This window comes from Emericellopsis atlantica (genome assembly GCF_019669845.1).
Source record: "Emericellopsis atlantica unplaced genomic scaffold F5Z01scaffold_8, whole genome shotgun sequence".
NCBI lineage: Eukaryota > Fungi > Ascomycota > Sordariomycetes > Hypocreales > Bionectriaceae > Emericellopsis > Emericellopsis atlantica.
Window position 1 is genome coordinate 345,340 of NW_025764710.1, and position 27,896 is coordinate 373,235.

General features: G+C 56.5%; 8 protein-coding genes across 8 annotated transcripts; 2 read left to right on the forward strand and 6 right to left on the reverse strand.

The window, feature by feature from the left end:
• Positions 1 to 115: 115 nt before the first annotated feature.
• Positions 116 to 2,550, forward strand: F5Z01DRAFT_650643 (transcription factor IIA, alpha/beta subunit). Its single transcript, XM_046263180.1, has 3 exons — positions 116 to 566; positions 1,138 to 2,084; positions 2,138 to 2,550. The coding sequence occupies exons 1-3, from the start codon at positions 447 to 449 to the stop codon at positions 2,220 to 2,222; spliced, it is 1,152 nt and encodes a 383-aa protein (XP_046119891.1). The 5' UTR covers positions 116 to 446; the 3' UTR covers positions 2,223 to 2,550.
• Positions 2,551 to 7,901: 5,351 nt separating this feature from the next.
• Positions 7,902 to 9,464, forward strand: F5Z01DRAFT_530550 (methyl transferase). Its single transcript, XM_046260452.1, has 7 exons — positions 7,902 to 8,068; positions 8,120 to 8,243; positions 8,300 to 8,448; positions 8,501 to 8,557; positions 8,642 to 8,791; positions 8,841 to 9,275; positions 9,335 to 9,464. The coding sequence occupies exons 1-7, from the start codon at positions 8,058 to 8,060 to the stop codon at positions 9,369 to 9,371; spliced, it is 963 nt and encodes a 320-aa protein (XP_046119892.1). The 5' UTR covers positions 7,902 to 8,057; the 3' UTR covers positions 9,372 to 9,464.
• Positions 9,465 to 9,845: 381 nt separating this feature from the next.
• Positions 9,846 to 11,039, reverse strand: F5Z01DRAFT_650674 (mitochondrial ATP synthase g subunit-domain-containing protein). Its single transcript, XM_046263181.1, has 3 exons — positions 10,602 to 11,039; positions 10,433 to 10,517; positions 9,846 to 10,370 (listed from the first exon to the last, which is right to left on the reverse strand). Exons 1-3 carry the CDS (start codon positions 10,867 to 10,869, stop codon positions 10,136 to 10,138), a joined length of 588 nt encoding a protein of 195 aa, XP_046119893.1. The 5' UTR covers positions 10,870 to 11,039; the 3' UTR covers positions 9,846 to 10,135.
• A 113-nt stretch (positions 11,040 to 11,152) lies between these two features.
• Positions 11,153 to 12,889, reverse strand: F5Z01DRAFT_530404 (chaperonin 10-like protein). The gene is made up of 2 exons (XM_046260451.1): positions 12,394 to 12,889; positions 11,153 to 12,326 (listed from the first exon to the last, which is right to left on the reverse strand). The coding sequence occupies exons 1-2, from the start codon at positions 12,591 to 12,593 to the stop codon at positions 11,396 to 11,398; spliced, it is 1,131 nt and encodes a 376-aa protein (XP_046119894.1). The 5' UTR covers positions 12,594 to 12,889; the 3' UTR covers positions 11,153 to 11,395.
• Positions 12,890 to 14,532: 1,643 nt separating this feature from the next.
• Positions 14,533 to 14,772, reverse strand: F5Z01DRAFT_672613 (uncharacterized protein; the record flags this gene model as incomplete). Its single annotated transcript, XM_046264832.1, has 2 exons — positions 14,533 to 14,628; positions 14,683 to 14,772. The coding sequence occupies 2 exons, from the start codon at positions 14,770 to 14,772 to the stop codon at positions 14,533 to 14,535; spliced, it is 186 nt and encodes a 61-aa protein (XP_046119895.1).
• Positions 14,773 to 15,362: 590 nt separating this feature from the next.
• On the reverse strand, positions 15,363 to 19,627 carry F5Z01DRAFT_698750 (WD40-repeat-containing domain protein; the record flags this gene model as incomplete). The annotated part of the gene is made up of 2 exons (XM_046266364.1): positions 15,363 to 18,868; positions 19,153 to 19,627. The coding sequence occupies 2 exons, from the start codon at positions 19,625 to 19,627 to the stop codon at positions 15,579 to 15,581; spliced, it is 3,765 nt and encodes a 1,254-aa protein (XP_046119896.1). The 3' UTR covers positions 15,363 to 15,578.
• A 445-nt stretch (positions 19,628 to 20,072) lies between these two features.
• F5Z01DRAFT_531189 (uncharacterized protein) lies at positions 20,073 to 23,370 on the reverse strand. The gene is made up of 9 exons (XM_046260454.1): positions 23,182 to 23,370; positions 22,908 to 23,100; positions 22,384 to 22,840; positions 21,866 to 22,328; positions 21,516 to 21,806; positions 20,717 to 21,459; positions 20,614 to 20,642; positions 20,428 to 20,548; positions 20,073 to 20,348 (listed from the first exon to the last, which is right to left on the reverse strand). The coding sequence occupies exons 1-9, from the start codon at positions 23,306 to 23,308 to the stop codon at positions 20,139 to 20,141; spliced, it is 2,634 nt and encodes an 877-aa protein (XP_046119897.1). The 5' UTR covers positions 23,309 to 23,370; the 3' UTR covers positions 20,073 to 20,138.
• A 2,577-nt stretch (positions 23,371 to 25,947) lies between these two features.
• Positions 25,948 to 27,347, reverse strand: F5Z01DRAFT_531081 (uncharacterized protein). Its single transcript, XM_046260453.1, has one exon. It carries the CDS (start codon positions 27,233 to 27,235, stop codon positions 26,066 to 26,068), a length of 1,170 nt encoding a protein of 389 aa, XP_046119898.1. The 5' UTR covers positions 27,236 to 27,347; the 3' UTR covers positions 25,948 to 26,065.
• Positions 27,348 to 27,896: the final 549 nt, after the last annotated feature.

Genomic DNA, 27,896 nt, shown 5'->3' on the forward strand with positions numbered 1-27,896 from the left:
GGTGATAACCTTGCTACATCAAGGCGAGGGTTCGTAAAGGTTTGAATTCTGCGGCATTCGGGTGGCTGTCGGATGACTAATCCGAGCACGGGCGTCGGGGATGTGGGTTATAGGGAATCTACCGATCGCAGGCAACTTCGCCCATGCATCCAACATTGAGCGACTGCGATATCACGATAGTGACATTCGATCGAGTATTCACGCACAGTCACTTTCGGCAAAGCATACGCAAGATAGCCTACGGATACATCGAGCGAGTCAAAGTTTCCAAGGTCCGAGTGCAGCGAGCCACGTGCGTTTCACAGCACCGCTGTTTGACTCGACCAAACACAAGCATTTGACGACGACAACTCCAGTAGATGCAAGTCGTCGACAACTCCGAGTAGTCCACTGTGATTCACGCATACCGCTTGAGCCAAGCCTCCGTCTCGTCGACTGCCCTCGCCATGTCGAACCAAGCCGTCGGCAATGTCTACCAGTCGGTCATCGACGAGGTGATTAACAGTTCCCGCGTCGATTTTGAGGAGAGCGGCATCGAAGAATCAGTGCTGGAGATGCTGCGACAGGTAAGCACTTGAGTTCCTTTTTTTTCCATGCGCTCAAGACCGCAATTGCCCATTCCTCGTGGCTGCGGTGCACCCATCGTCTTCCCCGCGCAACCAAACGACAAAGGCGATCGCAAGACCATCAGTGGTGCGGCGAACAGTGACCGCAAAAAAACATCGAAAAAAGTATGCGTGCTCAGTAGCATGGCCGCACACCGCTCCCACGGTCACGTATTGCCGTCTGGTCGCGATGCGCTCGGGATGCTTTGGATTGTGTTCTCGCAACCTCACCATTGCCTGGCGGCAGAGTGGGAAGCAGCGTCCGACTTGTGAGAGGAGGCAATGGGGCGCTCCGCGTCCCTTTTTAAGCCAACTGCACTGCGTTTGGCGGCCCCCCCCTCCGAACTCCTGCCTCTCAGAGGTCACTTTGGCTGCCTTTCTCCACATTTCGCTGCGACACTTTATCACACGTCCACACGTGTTACCCTACGAACATTTAGTTGCCTGGTCCTCTGTCCAGGCTGCCGCACTTCTCACTCAAAAGCTATCCAAATCAAACGACATATTTCATTACTAACACTTCGATGTGCAGGGATGGCAAAAGAAACTTTCACAACTAGACGTAGCCCGTTTTCCTTGGGATCCCGAGCCCCAGAAGCCTGAACCCCCGCCTCAACCAGTCGTACAAGCTGCTCCCCCAGCCGTACCAGCACCTGTTCATTCACAAGCAACTTTCTCACCACCTCTTCCACACCCTGAGCCGCCCAGTGCTCCCCAGAATGGCATTAAGCAGGAGCCCCATGGCCAGGATGAGGCGGGGCCCACCATCAAGAGAGAGCCAGGTCACCACCTTCCCATGCCACCTCCCATGAGCTTTGGTGGCATGGACAACAACGTGGCTGCGCACCGAGCTGCACAAAATCTTCAGCAACAATATGGTGAGCGAGCCGTCAACTCTATCAATGCCATCCAGCAAGGGCACCACGCGGGTCACCAACAGCAGCAGCATCAGCAAGGACAGCAAGGACAGCAAGTCACAGACCCACAGGTCGCCTATCGTCAACAAATGGCTGCGGCCACGGCTGCTCAACAACATGCGTCCAATGGACAGGGCCACTTGCACCATTCCCAGACCGACGGCGCCGGCGAGGTTGACAGTGATGGAGAAGAAGAAGATTTTGACGCTATTCTGTGTCGCAAGAACGAGGCGGGCGAGCTGCAGGCCATGGGTCGCGTCGAGATTGATCGCATTCTGCACAAACAATTCGCGTCCAAGGCCAAGGCTATGGAAGGCGGCGGCCTGATGCTGCCCCTCGAAGAGGCCACCCGCCACAAGACGATGCCGGTCTCCAAGCGGAAAGGCAAAGGCGTCGCTCGATATGACGGCGACGACGATGATGAGGAAGAAGACGAGGATGCGATCAACTCTGATTTGGATGACCCGGATGACGTCGGGCCCGACGACGATGGCGATGAAGACGGGCTAGGACACATGATGCTATGCATGTACGACAAGGTCCAGCGGGTCAAGAACAAGTGGTTGGTAGACCGAATTCGTTACAAACGTAGGCTCCTCGCTGACTCTTTTACAGGAAGTGCACTCTCAAGGACGGCGTGCTCACGGTGAATGGCAAAGAATACGTCTTCCACAAGGCCACGGGTGAATATGAGTGGTAAACGCTCAACCTGTCCGGCGGTGCCCACAGACACGGGGATGCCATGAGCTCAAAACCTAAAAGCCTGGCATGGTCCTCGGGATTATGTGGTGACGAGAAAGCTACTGCGAGCAAGGCGATCATTCATCACGGGGTGATAACGTACTTTTCAAGTCGGCAAACCGCGTCTCTGTCGATTTGGGCAATCGGATGCAGTGAGCGGCGATGAGGGGCGATAAGCCGTATGCACATCGCCCGAGAGGATCAAGAATGTGATAACGCGCCCTTTGCTACTTTCTTCATTCATCGAAATCTGAATACCATCAATATAAGCGGAATTTTTCGAGTATCTAGCTTCTGGGGCGTGATTGGGTGCACGTCCCTTCCCGTCGTATCTCTCTCCGACGCTGTGATACTGTTGCAGATGTGTTCATCGCCTCTTACACGTAGCCGCTCCTGTAAAGCGGTGCCTCCAAAGCAGACGATCTCGTGTGTTCGAACGCGATATTAGGCACCGCGACTCCGGTCTGCGAGTAAGGTAAGTGCCACCACGGACATGGACTGTAACACTATGAGTACGTCCTTACTGTGCGAGCTGAATCTGGAGTCGCGTCTGAGCCAAAGTTCTGCACGCATGGCAGGGGTCACTGCGCCCGAATGCGACTGAGCCACCCCATGTTCCGGAGGACTTCTGTGTCATAATATCGCTGCTCAGGAGGTACGCTGATCTCCGAGTTCCAGGTTTTTCGATGACGGTCACAAAAGCCAATGATACCCGGATACCATGAGTCTGTCGCCAGGACCCCATGGCATGGACCACGGGCGCAGAACCCGCAAGTGACCCTAATTTACGAAGTACAAGATCGGGGTTAAACAGAGGGGTGGATCTCTAGCCCGCAGATTTGGGTCCCGACAGACTGGTTCGACCCTAGCAAGGGAAAACCAGGCAGGGATGGGTTCCCAAGCGTGAGACCGGTGTATGCATGATGCGCTGTCTGTCTCGAGTCGTCCAGCAACCATTGATGCTCGGGAGCTGAGCTTTCTTCAGCTTGACGCGATCGATGCCTCAAGAAGCCTGTATGTTTCATTGGCATTCTAGCGAACTGTGCTTCTGGACTGCTGGAGGCGGCCCTGAACGACCAAGCCTGCCCTGGGGCATTGAGCTGCCTTGCGATAATAGCTCACTTCAAGGTTTATTACAAACCCCTACCTTTTGACCATGCAAACATCGTCTACCGAAAACGAGGACCAAACGGGCAATAGGCGCGAGTCAACATCATCTGGCCTGCTCAACCATGCGCTTCGGTAGATGTAACATTGTTGGCAACACGAATGCGGCGCGCGCAGACGACGGACGCGACTCAAATACAGATCGGCAGCTTTATGGTGGACGATTTTCGTGCCTTGCATGGGGCGTTCTACAATCAGGCATCACCGCCCCCATCGCCAGAGTTCAATTCCATTATTTCCAAGCGGACAAGGTGATTCGTTCACCTGCTGCGGGCAGTGTGTGTTGGCGTCCCGCAGGATGGTGATGACCCGAAATGATGTCCCAGAGCGTCGGGTCAGGTCTTGGGGGCCGCCTCCCGATTGTCAAATACGCTAATATAACATGGGGGGACGAGCATAAACCAGCAAGATTGCGGGAGATGCCCAATAATTAACAACCCTGGCTTCTTCGGTTGATTTCGAAAGAGCACTAATACGTGCTAAACTGCCAAGGACGCGAGGAAACTTAATTATCGATGTGTTTGAGCCTGTGACTGTGAGGCGGTACAGTAATAACCAGGATGCCGTCTGGCACCGTTTGCGTGCGTGCATGCATCTCCGACGCTGTCGCAAGGCCCCGGCTCCCAGCTGAGAATCGCGGGCATGACGCCTTCCCAGGTTCAAGGATCCGTGTTCACGGTATCCGTGCGTCGAGGCTCAGCAGCCACAGGCAGGAACCCAATGGAACTCGAGAAAGTGCAGACGGCTCCTAGCGGAAGGTACGCGGCCGGTGGGGAGATGCATCATGTTACACATATCACTCGTTGCGGAGAGCATTTTCATTATGATACCGGCGGATCGATTTGTTGTATGATACGTAGCGGACCGAGTACGTACCGAGCACTACGTACCAGTTTGCGCGGGCGCTAGTAACTAACGGTACGACAAACCGGGTCGTTTCCAGGGGGTGGAGCGGTCCGGTTCGTTCAACTCGGGCGATCCCGTTGTTTCTTCATTGCGTCGGATCATGACAGGTGCTCGCAGCTTCGATCGAGAAGGAGAGAGGTTTGTGGACAGCAAACTTTGAGATGCAATCTGATGGCCAAGGGCCAATCAGCAATGAACTCCGTTGTCGTCGGTCTGCAGGTGTGAAGCGCACCCGGGAAAGCAATGTGGACTGGCGCTTTTTTGAGCATGTTGGACGAACAGGCTTGATTTGAGCACGCACCCTGCTTGCAGGATCGCTCGCACTGTGGGCTGTGGCACAGCGCGATCAGACTGGCCGCTGGTGGTGCACACGGTGCATTGTCGGGCTCGACAAAAAGGGAGCTCCATAGCATTAGCGACTAGTAGGTGGCTAAAATGCGCGCCAAAAGCCGGGGTGTTCCTGTAACGGCGCGGCTCGAGCCTTGGACATGCAGGGAGAGAAGGGCTGCCCAGCGCTGCGGGCGGTCGGGTTGGTTGCGTTATTTGTGGTCATTGAGCGACGGCGTCCATAGATATCGACCGAGACAGACGCGAAGAATCGCTGGCCTGCTCTTTCTTGTCGATGCGCAGTGGGCCGGCCGGCTCATAGCAAACCCGGGGTGATTCCCATCACATTCTGGCGCCGTATGCACTGTAATAATAAGGTACCTCCGTAGCCTGTTGGTTATGTGAATGAGGTGGCTGCCGGCGCGTGGCTAACCGGCAGCAACAAATAACAATAAGGGTCTGGAGACCGTAGACGTATCTGTTGAACGAGATTCATCAAAAGAGGTGCTGTGCCGCGTAGACCGCGCGCCAAAGAGTGACTGCCCGCTCGGCGCGTATATAGTGCTGAGCAAGCGCCTCTGGGCAAGGGAGTGAGGATCGCTATGAGGGCGTGTCGACTGGATTTTTGATCACGAACTGTTGGTTCAACAAGTGTGTTGTTGATGGCGCCAAGTGCCAGGCTGCTGATCGAAAAGGACGGGGCAGGTGGTCGACCAGCCTGGGCCTTCCTTCCTCAGATGGCCGCTGACTTGTTGTTGCCCCTCCATGTCCATCCAGTCATTGCCCATTCCAGTCGAGCCAGTCGTCATCACTATCGGCAGCAGAATGACATGCAGGACGGGCAGCGCACATCAGGTCGGGTACCTGAGGTACCTTAGGCGCCCAATCCAGTCCCGCCCACCTGATGATGCCTGGCCAGTGCGGTCAGGAACTTTCCATCCTTTTCCTTGAGGTTGGTTGGTCCAGTAATGTTGTGTACTTCAGGCCAGGCCGTTGAAAGAGCAGCTGATGGATGACATGAGCCCAGCAGCAAGGAGTCATTCCCTTATTCATGCAGACTGGTGGCAGGCACTTTTTATTAGGGCTTGATACCTTAATAAGTGAGTACTCTCAAGTACCACCCTACCTCAATAATGCTTGCCTTACGCAGGTACAGCAAACACCTGCTTGAATCACTGCCCGTCTCAGAGACCGTGCGCACACTGTGACGCGCCTGGTCACTCTCGTCCCCTCAGGCATGAGCACTCAGGCTGGCTTTTGACCCCATGCATGAGCATTCAGTTTCTTCACTCTGTCTCCATAATTACAAGTGCTTCAGACAATGTCTGCTGCAACAGTCGGGTGATTGCCCGCGTTTATTTTGTGTGTGCTGTTCTTGTGTGCGTCGACGACGTCGGCTTCACCGACTGCACGCCAGCCATTCATTATACCCAGCCTGCTCGCGTGTTTCGTGATGGACAGAGAACTGCCGAGCTGTTGCGCCGTCCTATCTGCTTTTTTGATTCCTGACCAAGGGACTTATCACTTGACCTGCGTATGCTACTGTAAGGAACAATCACCGCCTCCAACCCTGTATTCTGGCCGGCCTCAAGATGGCACGCGATGGACGCCTTTCGCCAAAGTCGGTGCCCGATCAGATCGACAACACTCCCGCTGGCAAGTCCTCGGCACAAAGAAGGCTTTCGGCCCAGTCAATGGCTTGACTTGTCTCGCCTGACTTGACGCGCCGCCGAGACAAACAGGCCGCCTCAGAAGAGGCCTTGTTGATGACATATGCAAGGCTAACGACGATGCAGTCGCCAGCGCACAATCTTGTCACCAACAGCATCAAAACATCGTGGGCTGCGAGACTAGTCTGCTAGCCGTCTTCGCCTGCCAAAGTCCAGTATCTCTCATCACCTTGTTGTTGACACGCCCGCTTGGGGCCCTGGGGGGGCGCGCATCTTCTTCTCTGCCGTCCAGCAATTGCTTAAGACATAAAGCTTGAGCTGCCGCCGGCTCCTCCGCGAAAAAATCTCCAAGGTACATTGCTTACTTTTGTTACTGCTTTGTTAAACTGTCCGCCTTGTCTTACATGTTTCGGGAGCCGCTTCCTCCCCACGACCTCGACCGTTTTATATGATTCTCTCCCACTTTAATCGCCCACCTCGCTTCCCGTTCGTCAGACTGGCAGACCGCCGAAATTCTGCCTTACATTACCTTGCCTCACAATCTGCATCATCACAGAGCGTCCCCGCCTACGTCGACCCAGCATTACCTATTACCTGGCCTGCCGCATGCAAAAGGGTCGGGGCATTGCACGACGCACATGTCAGGCTCCAGTCCTGTCCCGAACCTACAGTGCGCCAATCTTGCCCTGCCCTGCTGCCACTGTCGTGTGAGCGCGCTACCAGCTGGGTTGTCCGTTGCCTGCTTTCCTACTGAATCACTTCGGCCTCCAGTCGTTCTAGGTCATACCTAAAGTAGCCGGTCGAGGTAATAGCGTCCTCCCATAACCCTGTACCTTGTAAATGATTCCCGCTCCGGGTGTCCACCAGGTTCATCACTGACACCCACCCTTGCTCGTCATCTTAGCTCCGTTATTGATCAAACCGTTCCCGCTAGATCCTTGAAAGCTCTCCTTGGCCACTGGGATTCTTATTCGCGTCGCAGATTCGCAAGGCCCGTCATTAGCACCACCAATAACCACGACAATCCTCCTCCTCTTGGTCCTCGACAATCACCAAGCCATTCGCCATTCCCCAATACTACTTCAGGAGCACAATTTTTGTCTACAGGTGAGCTTGCCCATCTGCAACTTGAACACAACCCGCCCCGAAGCCAAAGTTAACGCCATGACAGTACAGTTCTCTTATTCGTCTACGCCCACCACCAACATCTCGGCGCTGGCTGTTGTGCAACAACGTACTGTACAAAAATCCCACAGAAAGACTCGACCCGAAAGTGATCGGTAAGTCATTCTCCGTCTGATGTCCTATCGGAAAATTATTTATGGACTTTCTTCCCTACAAATGCCCCGAGGTGCCGCCGCAAGACAGTGAGTCCATGGTACAAGTCAAGTAGTCGTTGCAAGTGCTCCGAGTCACGGGGACTACATGGAACCCTGCCACAAACCCCATACATGGCGAATGTGCTGGTCTTGGGACCCCTCAAGTGTTTGCATATGCCGTGGCATAGCTCTTGCAATACATACTGCAGATTGATCTTAACAAGTTATCCACATAGACTAAACATCAAGCACAGGTGACTGCACGTTGAGCAGCGTGGCTGTACCTGCCAACAGACTCGGAACGAGCAACAACGACAGGCAGCGCGAAGCCTCATGAGGTGTGCTTCGGTGTGGCTGCACCCAGATACCAATCTTTGGTCAAGGGGCTAAAGGAGCAACCACATCATGTCACAAACGTACGTCTATAGACAAGATGGAAGAGTGTCCATTGCTAAACAGAGGAACAGCCCTGTCGGTCCACAGTCTGAGGCCGGCGACGTGGGACGGCCACCCTATTTGGCTGACTACGACGAATATGGCCGAGGGTTCGGCAGACACAAGCATGGGAAGTATATCTTCCCAGTTGATGAGGTATAGACTCGCATGCGACGCTCTCCCTTGTCACCATGGTCTCACTGATTTCGCAGGGAGAAAGACGACGCATGGATCTTGTGCAGAAAGTATTCCTCATGGTGAAAGGTGGCCTCGAATACGAGTTCCCTGCAGCAGCAGCCGACGCAGCTAAGATCCTGGATCTCGGGTCAGGCACGAGCATCTGGGCTTGCCAGATGGCCGAGTAGGTGTCCCCTCTCGCAGGCCAGGCAAAACTTCACTTCTAACAAGCACAGGAGGTACCCAAACGCCCATGTCATGGCTGTTGACTTGCACAACAGCTCCCCACGCATGTGAGCGTTCTTCTCAAGCGGGCGGGTGGCCCTGGTGTCATCCATCCGTCGTTGGATCCAGCAGACTGCTGACTTGTATGCTAGGATCCCTCCTAATGTTGAGGTAAAGCAACACGATCTCGAGGATCCAGACTGGAGTCCGCTCATGATGGATTGCGACATGGCACACATCCGCTTGTTGCTGGGGGCGATAGAAACTGACATGTGGCCCCGCGTATACCAGAACGTGTTCAGGTATGAGTTTCCCATGCTCTCTTTGATACGAGTACTCACAGTTGTGCAGGCACCTCAAACCTGGATATGGCTTTATCGAGCAGACGGAGATCGACTGGCGGCCAGGGTTTGAGCACGAGCGGCCACAGCCCTCGTCGGCGCTCGAAGAGTGGTGCGAGGGGGTCCTGTCCGGGCTCGAGCGCGCCAACCGAAGTGCACACATCCGACCAGGGCACACAAGACGGATGCTGGCAGAAGCGGGTTTTGAGCACATTGAGCAGGTTGTCGTCCGCCTCTACCTCAGCCCCAGCCCGGCCGCGGCCGCAGACGACCAGCGCGAGCTATCAAAATGGTTCAACCTGGTCGTGACGCAGGGCTTTGAGGCCATGGCTCTCGTGCCCATGATCCGCTATGGCTCGGCTGTTGATCCGGACCAAATAGAGGATCTGGCCCAGCGAGCGACGACTGAAGCCTGCACCCTCAAGTATGGAGCTTACATGAACGCGTACGTTTGATTTGCTCTGGAGCCTCCGCTTGTTCTCTCATACTGACACCTGGGGATAGCTACATATGGAGAGCACGCCGACCTCTGGGCACTTAGGTGTCCCAAGGTCAAACGGATGCGGAGGCGCAGGCATTGTACGTCCCTCGACGCAAGACGATGCGGAATACAGCTCTCAATGGGCTCGGGGTTTCCATGGGTGTATGCGAATGTGAGGAGTCAAGCCCTTGGAGGTCGCAGCACACGGATAATCGCTATTAAAATAGCGCCTGCGATGAGCGTACCTACACTGTTGCGAGCCTGCGCACGCGCAGAATCAACCAATGTGTGTTGAATGGGAAGAAATGGTCTGTTTGTTGGTTGGTTGCAAAGCGGGCAGTTGCATAGCCGTGCGTTGATATAGATCGGGATCGGGTTGCGATGGATTTCGTCGTGGTGATAGGGAACATGCGGTTCCACAGGACCACATTCTTCTCGTCTAATAGCTGTAGCTTCAGTCACGTCGATGAAGAGCGTTCCGGCTGAGCTGCCATCGGGTTGCTCATGGGCAATGTGCGATACATCAACCGCAGTGTGTGCGAGCAAAACATAGGTTTCCTGTTCAGCTTGTTTTGTACAGTTTACTACAAAAGAAACGTAAATGACCTTGGGCCTTGGCCCGGGAGACAACAGAAGAAGCCTCCATTGCCCAATTGACAATGCTCTACCGTGCCTCCCCCATGTGCAAACTCTTGCGTCTATTGCGTCCTCCTTCGTCTATCGGCATCCGCTCTTTTCAGCGCCGCTGCCACTGCTTCTGCTGCTGCTGCCTGCTTGCTCTCAAATCGTACATCCAATTCGAACCTTGTTGTCGGCGGATAATTCTAGTGGTGGGCACCAGTCTCGCCGTGGTAGCCAACGAGCTTGAAGCGGCCAATCATCTCGCCAACGGTGAAGAAACCGAGGCACTCGGCAGCGACGACACCGCCAGCGGCGAGCTGGGCCGGGCCAATGTTGCGGGCACGTTGGAGAAGGCCTTGTGCGGACTGGCCACCGAGGGAGCCGGATCGCAATGACTGGAAGAGGTTCTGGTAGTAGGTCTGGAAAGTGGCAATGGACCTGAACTCGTGTCAGCGATTCTGCATGTCGATGCCGCGTGGCGTGTGTGCGTGGTGACTTACGGAGGGCTCATCTTCTGGCCGTGGGCGACGTACTTGGCCATCTCGAGGCCGACCTTGGAGTAGTAGACGACAAAGGGTGTCTGGCCTATACAATTCCCGGCGTCTCGTCAGTACTTCTGCTTCCCCCTGTGCGGAATGGGCGCCCATTGTGGGTGATCGATCTACGTACGCTCAATAAAGGCAAACAGACGGCCAGTGCGTCCACCAATCTTGCCGAGCGCGCTGGTCAGGCCCTTTGCGGCACCGCCAGCCGCGCTCGTGACGCGCGAGAGACCCTGCTGGGCCTTGCTGGTGGTCTCCTGAGCCGTCTCCTGCGCCTTGGTGGCCGACTCCTTGGCGGCCTCGGTGGCCTTCTGGGTGGTGGTGCTCTGGTAGCGACGGGCAGCGAAGCGCAGCGCTGACGAGCGGAGGACGGGACGGGCGGCGGCGGCGGACATGGTGTCGGCTGTGTGTTTTTTCTTTGACGACGAGGAAGAGGACCGGCGATTGATGAAGAGGAAGACGGGACAGATGAGGTCGAGCCGGGGGTGGTGGTGGGATCGCAATTGGGAGTTGGACAGTCGGTCGTCGTGATGGCGTGGTCGGAGGCGGTTTGAGGGACTTGCCTTTCTTTGGACGGGGCAGAAAAATCTCGGGTGAATTCGCTGGCCGTGAGTGGTCGGTGATGCACGCTAGTCCTCTTTGGGGGTGGCCATTCTGAGAGCAGGAGGCCAAGGGAGCTCTTGCCTTCATCGTGTGGTCCACAGTCGCGTCCGCCCTCACACAGTCACGTATCATCAGTATCGTCCGCTGATGAATTCTCACTTTTGCCTCATACAATGACTTTCTCAATACACCATGCTCACAAAACCAGAGTTCATGCATTGAAATCACGTCCAAAAAAAACTGTGGCGATCTATTTGTTGCCCCCGATGAACCCGCAACTCCTGTTACCCCCCGAACCTGATGACATTGATGGAGCTTCTATTCCAAGCTCTGGATCTGCACCTTGATCGCGCCGCTCTTGGGATCCGCCGACGTCTTAAACGCCTTGATGGCGTCCTCGAGCTTGAAGCGATGCGTCACCAGCCTCTTCATGTCGATCACGCCGCTCTCCACTAATCGGATCGCCCTCGGCCAGGTGTTGCTGTAGCGGTACTGCAGCTGGATGTCGACCTCGCGCACGCTCGCCCTCATAAAGGGGATGTTGATCTCGTTCTTGCCGACGCCAATGATGAAGACCTTGCCGCCAAACTTGCTCGCCCACACGGCGGCCGCGATGCTGCTCTCGACGCCCGTGCACTCCATGGTCACGGCGGGCTCGACGCCGCCGAAGGACTCGACGATGCGCTTGCCGGCCTCCTCGGCCGTGCCGCGCTCGACCTTGTGCGTGATGACGCGCGGGCAGATGGACTTGGCGAACTCGAGGCGGGACTCGGAGATGTCGGTGATGACAATGGGGCAGGCGCCCGCCGCGTCGACACAGAGCAGAGTGATGAGACCAATGGGCCCGGCACCGCAGATGAGGACGGGGTCACCAAGCTCGATCTTGGCCCTCTGCATGCCAGCCAGCGCCACGCTCAGAGGCTCCAGCATCGAACCGTCCTCGTATGACATGTTTCCAATCTTGTGGCACCACACGGCCGGGTGGTTCACGTAGCGACGGAGGAGACCAGGCACCGGCGGCGTCGAAAGGAACTGGACCTTCTCGCAGCCGTTGTAGCGACCGGTCAAGCAGGGCTCGCACTCGTTGCAGATGACATTGGGCTCCACGGCGACGCGGTCGCCAACCTTGAGGTGTGTCACGGATGGGTGGACGGCGATAACGTCACCCGCAGATTCGTGGCCGAGGATGTGGTCGCCCTCGACAATCATGGGGCCGATGCATCCCGCATGCCAAAAGTGAACATCGGAGCTGGTCTCTGGGTTAGCCCATGCGCAATTCGCAGCCGCCGCCTCATCGTCACCTCTCGTTTACTCACCCACAGATTCCTGTGCTCCGGATGGCGATGGTCACCTCGCCATGCTTCAGGTCAGCCCCGGTCTTTGCGTTCTCCGCGCTCGGCTCCGCCTCTGTGATCCAGAGGTCGTGCGCAGGGTTGGTGTAGACGCCAATGTTGGGCTTCAGTTGCGCCTTGCTGGTGTCCACGCTGGTGGAGTTGTCGACGGCGGAGGGGCTCATTCTGGGGGCGTTTCTGGTGTTCTTTGGACGTGGGAGAAAGGCACGACGCGGATGTCAGATACCTGTGAAAAGCTGTACCTGGGGAAAACAACGAGAGGAGTGAAGCAGCGATGCGCGGTAGGCCAGACCTCGTTCCTATATACGCCACCGCCAACCCCTCGGCCACGAACCAGATGACGGCGCATCCGACAGTCTCCCCCACGTACGTGTGTGAACGAATGTCATGTCGCGACCCTCGGTGGAGTGCCCGCTTTGGCTTGGAGGCAGGAATTTGTTAGCTAGGGCCCCAACGTTAGGAGCGGGTGTGGGGTCAACCGGCCCCAGGCTCGGGCAGCCTAAGGCCGATAAAGCGACGCTCAACTTCCGCGCCAATCACCTCTGGTTTGCGGCAATACACAGCCCAGCATTGGCTCGCAACCCCGTCTTGATTCCCTATTCTTTTCGCTGTGTCGCGTCATGAGGGGTCGTTTGCGGCGGGCTCATAGTCGGATCCTGGGTTTCTGGAAGAAACTCTCAGTTCAGCCGGGAACCATATGCGAGAACCCCAACCCAGGAACCCGTTCAGAACAAACAGGGAGCACTTTCGAATTCCATGGCTTGCTGGCTTGCGGCGCATGACATGGCATTGTCTGCACTTGAACACAAGCGACCAGCTTGTGGCCTGTCTGTCTGTTTGTACAAGCACTCTCTGCCCCATCGGGGACTTGACTGGGCTTTCCCCGAAAGCCGCTGCCTAAACCTCAGGGCTCGCTTCGCACAAGCTCTCTCGACACGAATTTCGGACACTGACCTACTTTGCCGGCTACGGTTCTGGTGGATTGATTGCAGTGTCGCATCTGACCAGGTCGCATCCTATCGCATCTTCTCCGGTCATTGTGAGGTCCGGCGGGGGTGGGATGGCACTTGCCCCTCGTGGTTGGTCTCCGGTTGAATCTGTCGCGAATATATCCGGCAGGAGAAAAGGAGCTGTCCATGCGGTTTGGCACGCATTTTCGGATGTGACATTGCAGTAATTAATTACTCGCATATGTGCTCCAAGCGAGGCACCGGCTACTGACGTGGATTCTGCTCGGCTGCCCAGGGCTGGTTGTTCTTGAGCCGCGTCTCATCATCGTCCTTGACGCCTTTGAAGCTGTACATGATGACCAAGACGCACCGTCCAGCCGGGCCCTAGTACAACAACACGCCGATCTCCTCGTTGAGTCGAACGGATGTGCCCTCTCCGAGTTGGCCATGCTATACTGGGCAAGACATGTCTGTCAACATCATGTGCCATGGTTTCCACATGCAGTCGGCCGTCCTTTCTCCATTGATGGTCGATCTCGAGGCTGGGGCAAGGTTGGCCAGGCGTGGTACGACGCGGGGAACATTTATAACCTCACGACGATCGCGCACATGACTTGATGGAGCAGGTCGATGCTAGCCGTGCGGGTCACCACGTTGACTGCCGAGGCGCAGTGGCCAGATGCCGCGACGCTAACTACTGTGTCCCTGTTTCTTCCTCAAAGTGTCATCGGGCTAGCTGTTTCAGAATGGGTACTTGGGTATCAAACTGTGCACAGGGCGCATAGCTTGGCTGTGAGGATCGGCGGGGGCGTGGGAGAACTACCTCCTTTGCACTTTGCACAAGCAAACCAGACCGGCAACGATGTGATTGAACATTGTCTGAAGATGTACCGAGTTGGTATCGTGTTGCTATGATGGCACAAAGTGCCCGCACTTTGGTTCAAATGGTTGTCACTTCCAGTTACCATCCATATGCCGGGGTATATCTGGTAGTCCTGTCTGTTGTCTCCTGGGTCCAACGCCAAAGTACCCAAGGTTGTCATGTCGTCGTGATGCAAATATCTCCCCGGAATCGTCAAGTGACGACGCCGCCGGTTGTTCCCCCTCTCTCTCGCTCTCTTCCACGTTGGTTCTTGTTCCGATTGCTGCTTCATCAACCGACGGACACGACAACGCCGCCTTTGCATTTCCCATAGGAGCAGCACGCCTCGGGGCCCAAGTCGCCTCGCAGTATCGCATCCACTTTGGCCTGTCGGAGTCGGTGTCAGCTTCCCGTGTTCCCACACATGTGCAATCAACATACATCTGGACATGGCCCTGAGGGTCCAATTGGCGATGGGAGCGTCGTTCTCGGTGCTGCCAAGGGTGCCGCTGACACGGCTGCTGCCGTCATGATGGCTGTGAGAACGAGAGTATGCTTCATGATGCGAAGTTGTGATGCCCCCTGGCGAGCGACAGACTGACTAAAGATGCGGCAGCGACCAGCGAGCAAGAAGCGAGACAGGGATAGAATGAATGAATTTGGACAGATTGCGGCGCCAGCTGGCAGGTGTGCTAGCTGGCTCTCGCTCAACACTTTTTTTTAAAGCTTGTAAGCGTGCAACGAGTGTGAGGACGAGGTCTAAAGTCAGATTTGACGATCACCTCGAAAAGTCCGGCAAGGCAATTTAAAAGGAGAAAATAAGCGAAAGCGGCACGCGGACGTGCAAATTACACTCGTGCACGTTCTCATTAATTTAATTACCGGAGAGTTATCTACATGCTGTGGGACAAGGGAAACAACCGTTGCTGATACGAGACCCGTTGACGATGCCAAGAGGCTTGATAGCAGCCGCATGAGCGGCACAGAATACGAGGTAGGGCTGGGCGTACTCGGACCAAGAGGGCTGACGGGGCCGGGGTGATGTCAGATTGAAATTGGCCTTCTTCAATCAGCGTGATTTTGGGTGTTGAAGGCATGGAGATGATGGACATTGGGGGATGCGTATGTGAAACGTGGAGGCATGGGAGCGAGACTGCCTGTGGTGACGGCACCGACGGGCATTCCAAACTGCTTCACTGGTTGTTTGAACGGAATGTTTCATTTAGGGGGGATGGCAGGGATACAAGACGCATGATCGGCCACATGCATGAGCCTTGAGGATAATAATACCTACGCACGACGTTGCACGTCAATCTGCCACGTCGATCCCTTCAACATCAAACGTGCCAGATCTCGAGGCCCACGCCCCCGACCACAAACTGGCCAGCTTCCTCGTCCAGGAACTCGACATCTCCCGCATCGGCGACGCCGCTGTACACATCACCCGTCTTGGCGACAGCCCTATCGTGCTGACGGATCCACCACGTCTTGACACGCTGGTCGTTGCTGACGCTCACCACGACAACGCCATCCTGCTTCCTCGCCGCAATCACCCCATTGATGGCCGCCGCATGCGCACTGGGGACAATGCCCCTGCTCGAAAAGGCCAATTCTCCCCCACGCCTTGCGAGAGTCGTGATACCGAGTCCGTTGTCGTCGCCTCCGGTCACAATGACCGCCTCTGCGTCTGACAGTGCCACCATGTCGAGACACTTGATGCTACTCTGATGCAGTCGCAGCGATGCCGCCAGCGTGTACACCAACGCTGAAGAATCGGCGGCCTCTCCTTCTTGCGCAATGGCCCTCCACAGGACCAGATGCCCATCCGTGGCGGCTGTCACCACCAGTGCCGACTCTCCTCCCTCCACCCCGAGCCGGCCAAGCTGACGGACCTGGGTGAGACACGCACCCGTGTAGGCGCCCTTTGCGAGAAGCTGGAACCCCGTGGGGCGCGTATACCTGTACGTGCGGAATGTGGAGTTGGAGAGGACCAAGCTGAGCACCAGAGCCTCCTCCTCCCCATCCTGCTGGACGACACCGCCGTCCACGTCGAGGATACGCAGGTCCCCCACGGCTGTCTTGTCGTCAAAGATGGCTTCGCAGATGACGCCCAGGACGGGATACGTCGTCGAGGCCGTCTTGAGCGGGCTCACCCTCCACACAAAAAGCTCCTCGTTCGCGGCGCTGCTGAGCAGATAGTTGTCGCCAAGCCACTTGACCGACTGGATCCCCGTGACGTGCGTTTTCATGGACGCCAGGCACTGCATATCCCCCTGCAGCCCTCGGTAGTCCCAGATGCGAATTGACGTGTCCTCCGCGCCCGTGGCCAGGTACCGACCGTTGGAGCTCAACGCGCGGATTTCCCTACCGTGCGTGCCCCGGCTCTTCAGATGCCGGGCGTGCGAGGCCTGCTGCGCGTACAGGCTCAGTCTGGACGCCTTTGTAAAGGCGCATCGCAATGGATCCGTGGCCAGCGCCCCAGGCTGGAAGCTGAACGTGCGATGGGCACCGCCGCAGTCGACGGACAGGCACTCCTCGCGCCGCGTCTCGTTCCATACCACAAAGTGCTTGCTTCGGAAACCATAGATCAAAAGCTCGGGCGTGGCATCGGCCGTGAAGCACGCGCCCTCGATCATCGGTCCAAAGGGCAGCCACGCTTCGTGGCACAGCGCCAGACTCGGCGAGGAGGCGTCGGGGGCGTGCGTGAACTCGTAGATTCGGTATTTTCCGTCTCGCGTGGTCAGCAGGATGTAGAACTCCGTCCCCGGGGCCTTCTCGCCCGCGCGTCTCGGCAACGGCACGACCGAGGTGATGGCGTCCCTGTTGGGGCAGGGGAACTCGAGGACGCGGCTGTAGCCCGGACCACGCCGGCTCATGACAGACAGCCAACCACTCCGGGAGCCCATGAGGAGATAGTCTCCTATCTTGGTCGCAGACGTGGTCACGAAGCGGTAATCGAGCCCTGATAGATCCACCGCATCGAGTATGTTGCCCGTCTCGTGGTCGAGGACGAGGTACTGCGGCTGTACGTCGCCAAATACGTGGACCAAGATCTCAATCTGCGACATCTGTCCAGGCTGGCTGAGGCAGTAGATGTCGGTGATCTTTCCTTTCACGTGCGTTACGTGGGCAATGGTGCCTGCTTTCCCATTGTACAGGTAGACGTTGCCTCCGGTTGTGCCTAGCACCGCTTTCCCCGGCGAGGCGCACTTGAGCACGTAGCATCCCTTGAGATCCTCCTGCACGGACGCCTCCAACTCAATGCGCTCCCACGCACGACGAGAGGAGCCGAGGTGTCCCAGTAAAAGCCTACCGGTGGATGTCGTCATGAGTATCTGGCCAGGGGCTATAAAGTCGAAGCGACCTAGCACTTCTGGCTTCTTGCTTGGTGGCAGCACTACAGAGTCGACCGGACAAATGTCCCGCACGTCAAGCTTTGTCGACGAGTCATCATGAGAGTCGGCCTCGAGCTGTGATCGTCGCTCGTCGTTGATCAGTGTGATCCGGCTATCACCCCCGCCTGTCGCGATGAGGGTACGTTGTTGCTCTCTGAGGACCGTGTGTGACCACAAATGTTTCCCATCGTGGTAGGAGTACGTCTTGACAAGATGCAGTCGACCCGTCAGGGCTTTCCCAGCGTCCACATCGTCGGGAGATGCGGGAGGATGTATGACAAGCTGCCACTTATTCGTCGTTGCGTCCTCTCCGAATGTGTAAATGGCCATGTCCGTGCTCGGACCGGCGCCAAACTCGACGCCCCATATCCTTGACAGGTGACCCATGGCCATCGACACGGGCGGCACAGCGTCCATGACGGGCTGGCTGTCGGCCGCCAAGTAGTCGGTAAAGCCAGTCTCCCTGGCCTTGTTGAAGTGACCACTGTCGTACGTCTTCTTGTTCGCGGCCCTCTCCGTAATGTCCCACACTCGTACCGTCCTGTCGTCGCTACAGCTCGCCAGAAGCCGGACACTCTCCCCGTGGATGTCGATCGCTTCTGGCGCAATGCTGACCCCATAAATCGAGCCCTCGTGTCCCGTCAAGACAAAGAGCATCTCATAAGACGAAGACGAATCACTCGCATCTTTTTGTGTGTAGTATTTCCAAATCAGAATCTCACCAAACGCTGTGCCGGCAGCCACGAGAACTGTGTGCTCATCTAGCCACGCGAGCTCTGCCGAGTAGAGATTCGGTCGCGCAGGCGAGACCACCTCTGTGCAACCCATCTTGCCTTCATCAAGGGCCACAATCAAGCTGACAACCTCGTTATGCGCCGTCACGAGCACGGCCGACGAGGTGTTGAACGGATTCCACCGCCCATCGTAGATCCAGTCTGGTGCCAGCGCCTTAACCACCCGTGGACGTATGCCTTCCTCCACGCCCCGGATCTCAAAGGCGGCGACATGCTTGGCGCCCCATGCCAGGACTTTCCCGTCCGATATGGACAGACCGTGGACAGGCTGCTCGTGGAAGACAGGGACACGGCAGAGGAGCGCGGACGACTCTGCGTCGTAGACCCTGACTTCCGTGTCCTCCCCTGACAGGACCAACTTGCGGCCACCGTGTGTCTGGCAGAATGCGAGCGAGGTCACGGGGACTTGCGTGAACTCTCGTGTGGGCGCGGACTGCGCTGGGTTTGGGGATGACATGCCGTGGTTGAAATCCCTGTTGGTGGAGGGGCGGCGCGTTTTTGGAGGGGTTAGAAATTAGAAACTATGGCAATAGTGCAGAGACCGAGTCTACCTAGCCCTCCACCTAGAATAGCGGATGGAAGAGGTACTTTCAAGATCCGCACTATCTCCATAATTTGATCAACAGTCTCTAAAGGTAGCTACTAATGAGATCCATTGCTGAAGGATACTAGGCTCTACTGTATCTACTCGTCGCAAGGAAAGTTGTTCCAGGGCTTGGCACCATTGTACGCCTTCTCCCAGTTGTCCCTGACCTCGGCCATGTCGCAGACGGGGATCCTGAAGAAGCCAGGCGCCCGGAGGCTCCGCTCGACAATCGCGTCCATGGCTTCGGTGTTGATGTCCGGGATGGGCCCCCCGTTCCTGCGTCCGTTGTGTACCCACGTGTTGATGGAGCCCTCGACGACGTCGCGCACGTTGACGTCGTACTCGTTGTTCTCCAGCGCATCGAAACCGGGCGGCACGTCGTAGGCGGGACAGCTGAGCACGTCCCCTTCGGCCGTCGTCTTGCACTGGTTGAACTTGCGCGGCGCGAGGAGCCAATAGCTCACGTCGTCGATGCAGAGCCTCTGGCCGTGGGCCCCCGAGGTCACCCAGTCGACATTGCTGTTTGTCCAGTCGATTCGGGGCCGTTCGGTGCAGCCAATTTCCTCCTGTGGGTGACTTGTCAGCAGAGGAAGACTGGAGTTGAGGGACATGGAAGAGCACGCACTCTGATGATGACAGGATACATGTCCTCCGCCGAGACGCTCCACGTGATGGGGATCATCTGGGCATTGAGTGTCTTGTGCAGGGCCTCCGTCATGGCGGCCTTGTTGACGCCATCGAGAGCGTTTTCCAGCAACATGGCGCCGCCCTCCATCACCAGCGTCAGCTTCAGGTTGGACGAGTCACTCCCGTCGAAAATGGTTTCCGTCAGTTCTTGCACGTTGGCTTTCCAGCTGTTGACAATCTCCTTCATGGCTGTGGCGACTGACATCTTGGTGCCTGCGTCGCTTTTTCTGCGATGCAAAGACGTGTCAGTGCCCACAGGCAGTGAGAGATGACACAATGGGGTTGGTTGCTCACGCTTTGTAGTGTGCGGCGTAGACATCCTTGGCCAACGTGGCGCTGTTTTTGACGAGGTCGTTGATCTCGTCGTTGAGTGTGCCGGCATTTCCACCTCCTAGTCCTGGCCGACGTGACTGTGAGACCACTACACGTGCCATGTCAGCAAGTCTTGTGAGTCCTGCCCTGGGTGGACATACCTCTGTTCCATATGGGGCCCATGACCATGGAATAGCCCATGACCACGACATCGAGGAGTATGGCGAGTCGGGGGTTTGTATCGTCGGGTCTCATGCCAAAGGTCGTCGCTACGTTGTCTGGCTGCGTGTAGTCGGATAGATCCTGGAGGGCATTGTCCCAGTCCCGGTTGATCTGTTGGTACGGTAGGTAGCCAGTCAGCCTCGTGTGGATAGATCAAGATGGCAGGTGAGTAGCAACTCGGACAACTCACCGAAGCAATGTTCCTGAACCAGTTGAGAATAAAGTAGCCAGCGGGCCACCGGACATCGTCGCACTGGAGAGCGTTTCCTCCGCCGCAATTGCCGACTTCCGCGAATATTTCGCATCGGAATCTGTACGGGTTGCAAAGGTCAGTACATGTTTGCTGAATCATGCCAGCAGCGGGACACAGTCTTACCCTTGAGGACCGTTGAAGAAATCGGAGATCTACCAAAAGAATCTTTGTCAGCTGGGCCTTTTTCCAAAGAAGAAGAAGAAGAACAAATAGGCGCGCCACGTACCACGTTGGAGAAGCCGGACACGTCGCTTTCCGCTCGCTTGCAATGCCACCAGTCGAGTGACGATCGCCAGGCCCCAAGCACGTCGAGCCCGCTCCATGCCTTGATAATATCCTCGTCCTCCGAGTGATTGGCAACCAGGGGGTCGTTGCAGTCAAAGTCGCGGAAATCGCGCGAGTCGCTCTCTCTGTCGCATCCAGGGTGGTCGCCATCCCCTGGGCCATCCCCATCAATGGGATTTCCTGGCTGTACGGGCAGTTGGGGGTCGCCGCCGGGGTCATCGCCGTGTGCGTCTCGCAGCGCGCAGTCTCTGTTGAACCAGGTCTCGGCCTTGTTCGTCCACGTGCCCATGATGGAGTGCAGGTCGGCGCGGCCGTTGCCGTTGAGGTCGGGGAAGTACTGACAGGTACCCGCGTAGCTCCCGTCGTATACGGGCTCGTCGATCTTGCGCCACTGCCAGCTGGAGCCGCCGTTGGCGGAAGGGTTGCCGTGCGGGCCTGCGCCGTACCAGACGCGTGCGTTGCCGTTGAACTTGTCCACCCAGATGAGATCGTCTCGACCGTCGCCGTTGACATCGCCCCAGCGAATATTGGCACGGTCTACGCCCTCGGCCTTTTTGAACTGGACCATGGGCCCGAAACTACCGTCGTTGAGCTGGCGACGGCCCCTGACGAGGCCGTTCTCCCTGATGCACAGGTAGTCGGCGCGCCTGTTGTCGTTGCCGAGATAGGCAAACTGCACGGCATCTGAGGGATCCAAGGTCAGCCGCGGTCAGTCAGCGAGTAGAGCAAGGTTCACTTACTATCGTGGATGCCAATGCCGTTGCGATCGTTGCATTGGAGGTCTGGAGGGTTCTGGAGCTGCGTAAAGGCATTGTTCCAGCTCTTGGTCTTGGGGTAGTTGTTGATCCAGACGGTCACGCGGTGGTTTCTCTTGGGGTCGGCCCAGATGATATCGCAGGCGCCGTCGCCGTTCCAGTCCGCAAGGTGTAGCTCTCGACGGTCAATATTCTGAGGGGGCTTCCAGAAGCCGGGCACCCACGGTTCCCAGAACGATCCGCTGCCGACCTGCGTCAGGCCGCGACTTGGGTAGACTAGAGGCCAGCGTGTCAGCGAACCCGGGGTCGAGGAGGACTGCCAAGTTGGTACTCACGATCCATCTCGCCCGTCGACCGGACCCAGACGTAGTCCGCGCGTCCATCGGACCAGCCGTGCATGTTGCAGTACTTGTTGCCGTCGGCCTCGAGCTTGGTGCCGCCACTGCCCAAGTTCTTCCACGCATGCACCTTGAACTTGAACTTCTTGTCGTCGCCCTCGGTGGGTTCCATAAAGACATAGTCCTTGACGGACTGGTCCCTGTACGCAAAGGACTCCTCCCGCCCGTAGATGCGCGCAAAGTGAATCCGCTCGCGGACCTTGTCGTCGTCGAGGTCCCGGTTCGGGTAGACATGTCGGATGCCGCCGTGTGTCGAGCCCGAATTCTGGCCTCGGAAAAAGGCCTGGCGCCACGCCACGTTGAGGCCGTTGCCCTCGCGGCCCTTTTGACAGCTGCGTGCATTGGTGTACGTTGTCGTTTCTCCCCAGTAATCACTCATCCACATATAGTCGTCACGGCCCTGTAGTTTATCAGCGATACGTCCAAGTCACGGGGCGGAGAAAGAAAAAGCGCACATCACCGTTGATATCCTCAAAGCGGATGCCTGCGTTCCTCGTCGACGTCCACGGTCCAGGCACCATGGTCGACCGTATGCCAAGATGCTGCCAGAAGCCTGGCGTCTCCCCCGTGCCCGAGTTGCGCCAGAACTCCACGGCACCGCTGTCCTCGTGGACAACGCCGTAGTCAACCCGGCCGTCGCCGTCAATGTCCGCCAGGCGGATGCGGCTCTGCTCGGCCTTGCCGGTCATGATCTTACCGAGATACTTAAAGGTGGGCAGCCTGCTAGAGCCACGGTCCCCGTCGCCAGTGTTCCGGGAGACATGCAGATCACCCGTCGGCGAGACGCACACAATATCGTCGAGACCGTCGCCGTCCACGTCTGCAAAGCGCAGGCCGCGGGGAATACAGTAGATGTTGCCGTGGAGGTCGCCGATGCGGGTGAACTTGCCGGCGCCGTCTCCCGAGTTCTTCCTGCACAAGGAATCTCTTGTCAGCAACGTGCTCGCTGATGGGAGAAACAAAAGATTTGATGACATACCAGACACCGAAACGATGGTCATTCTCCTCGTAGTCATACCAGCCGAGGAGGTCATCGTACTTCCTACTGAACAGCCGAGCCCAACGCCACTGGTTTCGGTCCCAGGGGCTCTCGATTTCAAAGATAACGCCTTGCTCCGACGAGAAATGCTGGTAAATGCCATTGCCCTCACCCGAGCCGCGCTGGGTGTTCGCTGGAGGCAGGGTCAGATTCGTCAGTCACGGCTCCCAACAGCATCCATGTCATCGGGGCCTTTAGACAAGGTGAAACTCACGGGAGAACTCGCCATTGCCTCGAACCTTGTCACAGTTGGGCTGGCCGCTCTGCTCCATCGGGGCTGCCTCTTTGACCTTGCCGGCCCTGAGCGCCCTTGTGATGGCCGCATAGTAGATGTAAGACATCCTTCTATGACCCTCGTCCTGGAGTGATCATCTTGTCAGCCAGAGCACAGCGGCAACACCGCACCAGGTACGCCTCTCACGTACGTTGGGATGGATGTGAATGGTCTCGCCGGCCATCCAGACGGGCTGGTCCAGGCCAAGAAACCCAGACCCCTCACCCGGTGGCTCCATGTCGGCCAGATAGACGCACTTGCCGTCGTTCGCTTTATCTCGGACAACGTTACGGTACGCTTGGTTCATGGAAATGCGGTTGATTCTTCCTTCGGCATGGTTTGTGGGTAGCAGCGTCGAAACAATCACACAGGTCTCGCTCATGCCGGAGCTCCCCCAGATTTTGTCAAGGATAGAGGCCATCATCTCATACGCGTTGCTGACGTCCTGACCGCTGTTGGCGTTGTTGGTGCCAATGTTCATGTACACAATGTTGGGCTTGTAGGCGAGGGACCTGGGGAGGTAGTTTTGTAAAACCTCATGGAGCTTCGCGCCCGAGGTTGCTTCGTGGTCCTGTCATGATCATGAATTAGACGTTGGGCTCGGACCTTACACTTTATGTACGTGGTTAGGGTTATGTTCGGAGGGACGGCTCACATTGTCTTTCATGTCGGTACCGTGCTGGCGCGTGCCGACCATGTTGACCTCATACCCGTCGTTCCGGAGTGCCATTCGGACGTATTTTCGAGACCTATAAAGTAGATAGAGAGCTGGTGAGCTATGAAGAGTACACTTGGGGAGCTGTTGCCCTTGTTGAGCTGTCACATTGAGAACGTACCCCGAGTGATACGTCGATCCGACACCCTCCATGATGGAAGCACCGAGGGGCAGGATGCGTAACTCCACGTTGTCCTGGCGGGACTTGAGTAGGGCAGGGTAATCAGAGAAAGGATCAGTGCTATTGTCGGCTTCAGAGTCGAAAGGATATGCCGAGACAGCATTGCCTAGACAGGAGGCCGCAGCCAACGCCGCAGCAAACCATCTAAGCACAACCATAATCTTCTCAAGGGGCAACGAACGGTGCGAAAGAGTCAAGGTGTCTGCACAGGACGCAGCGTTTACTCGGTCCTGTAATAGAGTTGGACTCGAGCCCCAAATTTGGGGCGCCCGGGCCCCCTTTTAACATGGATTTCACATCGTTCCATTGCCCTGCCACTATATCTGTTGTGACGATAGGTGAATCCTAGAGACGATGTAAGTCTTTGCGAAGGATCAGGCACAGGACATGAGACCCATGCAGACCATAGCACGTGCCGACGATGTATAGGGGTCTTGTTACCTATGTTCGACTGTTCAGGGTCCTACTATAGTCTTGCCCAGCTTCCAGGCCTGCCAAGTACGCTTGGCAGTCAGCACGAGAAGGACATGCCATGCCCACGTGCGTAAAGCTTCTGCCCTACAGGCAGAGTTCGCCGAAGGATCATTTCTGGCGTTATGACCATGACTGCGATATGCAGGAATGATATCCTGTTGTGGTAGGTCCTATTTCGCGATACCATCTTGGGCAGGGCTGCGGGTCAATCAATCAGGCCAGATCCAGGGGTCCATCTGACTGATTGACGCAAATTTTGGGCAAGTTTTGACTGTTTGGACTGATATTGATAAATGTAGATTGTATTGGATAGTATTCGTCCGTGGCCGAATACACTAGGTGATAGATGGTAGAGAGGTCGCTATGAACAAAATGAGGCATATGGTGATGCCCGGTTGGCAGCTATATGTTGTAGGGACCGGGGGAAAGGTGCGGTCCGTGCGGAGGGGGAAATGCACATATTCTTATTGGTGGAGGGTCTATAAAAATAGGTCCAGGCACCCTTCCGCGTTGTTTGATTGGTTTGATTAAACACTCAACGAGCGGCAACCTAATTACATTTACAGTCTTTACAGATTGATTGATTATCAGGACCTTATTTAAGGCCTCAAAATGCCGAGGAAGATGGTCTGATTAATTAGCCCGCAGCACTGAGTCCCTGACCATATCTTACTCCTCGTTATCGCCAAGACCAAACAATCCCATCTGTTACGTAGGTACAGGCGGTTTTCCGAAATTCCTCATCCTTAGCTCGGCGGCACCCGTGGGTAACAACAGGGTATTGTGTCGCCTGCGTGGTATTCCTGGATAAGAAACCACTTCAATACTGCACCAGCACCATCACGCATGCCTGGAAGCGAGTACTGGTGTAAAAGGATTGGCGAGTCTGAAAGAAACAGGGTCGTCTTCTCGCAACCGCACGTTGGCTTCCAACTCCGCCTGCTTCCGACTACATTGATGGTCTCAGTCGTCAAGGCAAAATAGGTCTCAAGGCACCACCTGGTTTGCCATGATCAGATGTTCAGGCTATCAGTACTAAATTCTGAACAATTTGCTTCTGCTTGACTGCATGACGATGAGTGGCAGCAAGAGAAATAGCCAGGCTATGGTGAAGGGAGTTTTTTGCGGTCCACACATACAAAGTCCGCCGGGAAAAGTTTCGAGTCGCGAGGCAGGCCTCTCGAGCTTTTTCAACAAACTAATTACGTCCAAGGCCATGTCGCCTTAAGTGTAGAGACATGATATGATATCTTTAATTTCATCCAATAGTGTCTATCTGAGTATTGTTTCCCCCTCGGGTATCATGGTCTGATCCGCACAGTGAATGGCCCCCAACAAAGTAGGGAGACAGCTCGATATCCAATGCCAAAAACGCCTGCTGCAAATGCATAAAAAGCCATGTTGTCATTACGTCGTGAACTTGCGCTCCTCCGCAATCACCCATCTCTCTCTTGTCAGTTGCGGTGAGCATACGGCTCGTAGCCAGCATCCGAGCGGCCACTCGAGCTGTAGGCGGGCGTGTGGCTGTAGGCTTGGCCATAGGTGGGCTGGAACTGGTTGTGGTAGGTGCTCGTGGTCATCTCGTGGTCGCTATTCGCGTGGTGGTTGGTGCCGCCAATGGGGTAGTAGCCCGACGCACGGTTGCCCATGAGCTTCTCGTGGTCGTCCGCGCCGTCGCGGTTCTTGTGGCTGTTGTGCTCGGGCTTGCAGCAGCAGATGGTGAACAGCCAAAAGACAGAGGCGCCGACGGCAAAGGCGCAGCCGATCCAGATGGTGGCGAGGAACTGCGTGTTGATCGATCCGTGGACGCCGTACTGCTTCGCCGAGGCCTCAATGGTACCGATGACAATCGCGGACATGGCCGTCGCCATGCCGGCCGCCGCGATGGACAGGACAATGGCAGCCAGGCCAATCAGCCACACGAGGCACGAGACGATGCGGGTGCAGGACGCAAATATGCCGAGGAAGAGCTCGAGACCAAAGACCGCAAGCGCGACGATGAAGACAATCTCGGTGTAGCGAGTCATCGTCGAGAAGAGATCAATGGCATTCTCCACCTCGTCGGGGATCTGGTTCCGCAACGCCTCGGTCAAGTTACTGCGCAAGTGCTTATTGGCCCAGTCAAACTCGGCATTGATGCAGTCGCGCGTGGTGCCATCGCCGTCCGTCTTGTTCTTGATCTCGCAGTAGCCCCAGAGGCCAATCTCGTACTTTTGACCGAGGTTCAGGTCGGCAGCCGAGACGCTGGCATCCGCGCGCTTCTTGTTGCTGTTCAGCAGGTCGTTGATATCCAAGTTGTTCAGGTCGAGATTGCTCAGGTCAATGTTGTCCAGGTTGAGGTCATCGAGGCTGACGCCGTCGGGGAGCTTGGCCTTGAGATCGTCGAGGCTGACGCCGTCGGGGAGCGAGTTCGTGAGGTCGCTAAGGGAGGAAGTGTCGATTCCCAAGTTGTCCGCAAGGCTCGAGAGCGTGGCCTCGTCGAGCGTCATGTCCTCGAGGTTCACCGTGAACATGTAGAGCGAGTTGTGGACGACGCCGGAGAGAGTGGCGACCAGGAACGCGATGATGGCGCCCACGGTCAGGATGATGGGCAAGGCCACACAGGCGAAGCGTCCCGCTCTCATGATGCCGGCTTGGGTCTTTCGAAGCCGTGGGAAGTAGTAGGTGTGGTGGTGGAGAAGGTCGGTGAATATAGTGATGCTGGTCGTAGGCGAGTTTGTTTGACGAGCCGCTAGCTTGAGCTATCCGATAGGAAGTAGATATGATTGTTGTCGAGAACAAACAAGCTGCCAAACGGTGGAGAGGGAACGTGACAGACGCGGGAGATGGAGGATGATGCCCAGAGAGGATGCAGGAAGCTGACCGTCTTATAATTGAAACACGAGGAGCAGTCTCTGGCATGCCAGGCTGCTGTCGGCATGTCAGCCTGACATCGCAGGGCAGGCAGGGCACTGCAGTGAAGGCTGGACCGTGGCGCAGTAACGGCTGGAGAATGCCCCAGGGGGTGGGGGCGCTGCTCTGCTGCGCGCTGCTGCTGCTGGGGAGACGCGTCCAGTCGATGGAGATCTCACTTTCAGCAACTGGATAACTCATCCTATTTCAGGGAAGATGTGCATGGGGAAAATATCTCGCTTTGCAGGCTGTCGTCAGCATCCTGATTGAGCCTCATCCCGCGCTGGCATCCTCTGCAGTCGCATTCAATCCACTACAAGGCGCCCTTGGTCGACGACTGGGTCCTGGACGCGAATTAGACTACGCATTGCTCGTGCCAAGGCCCAAACCCAA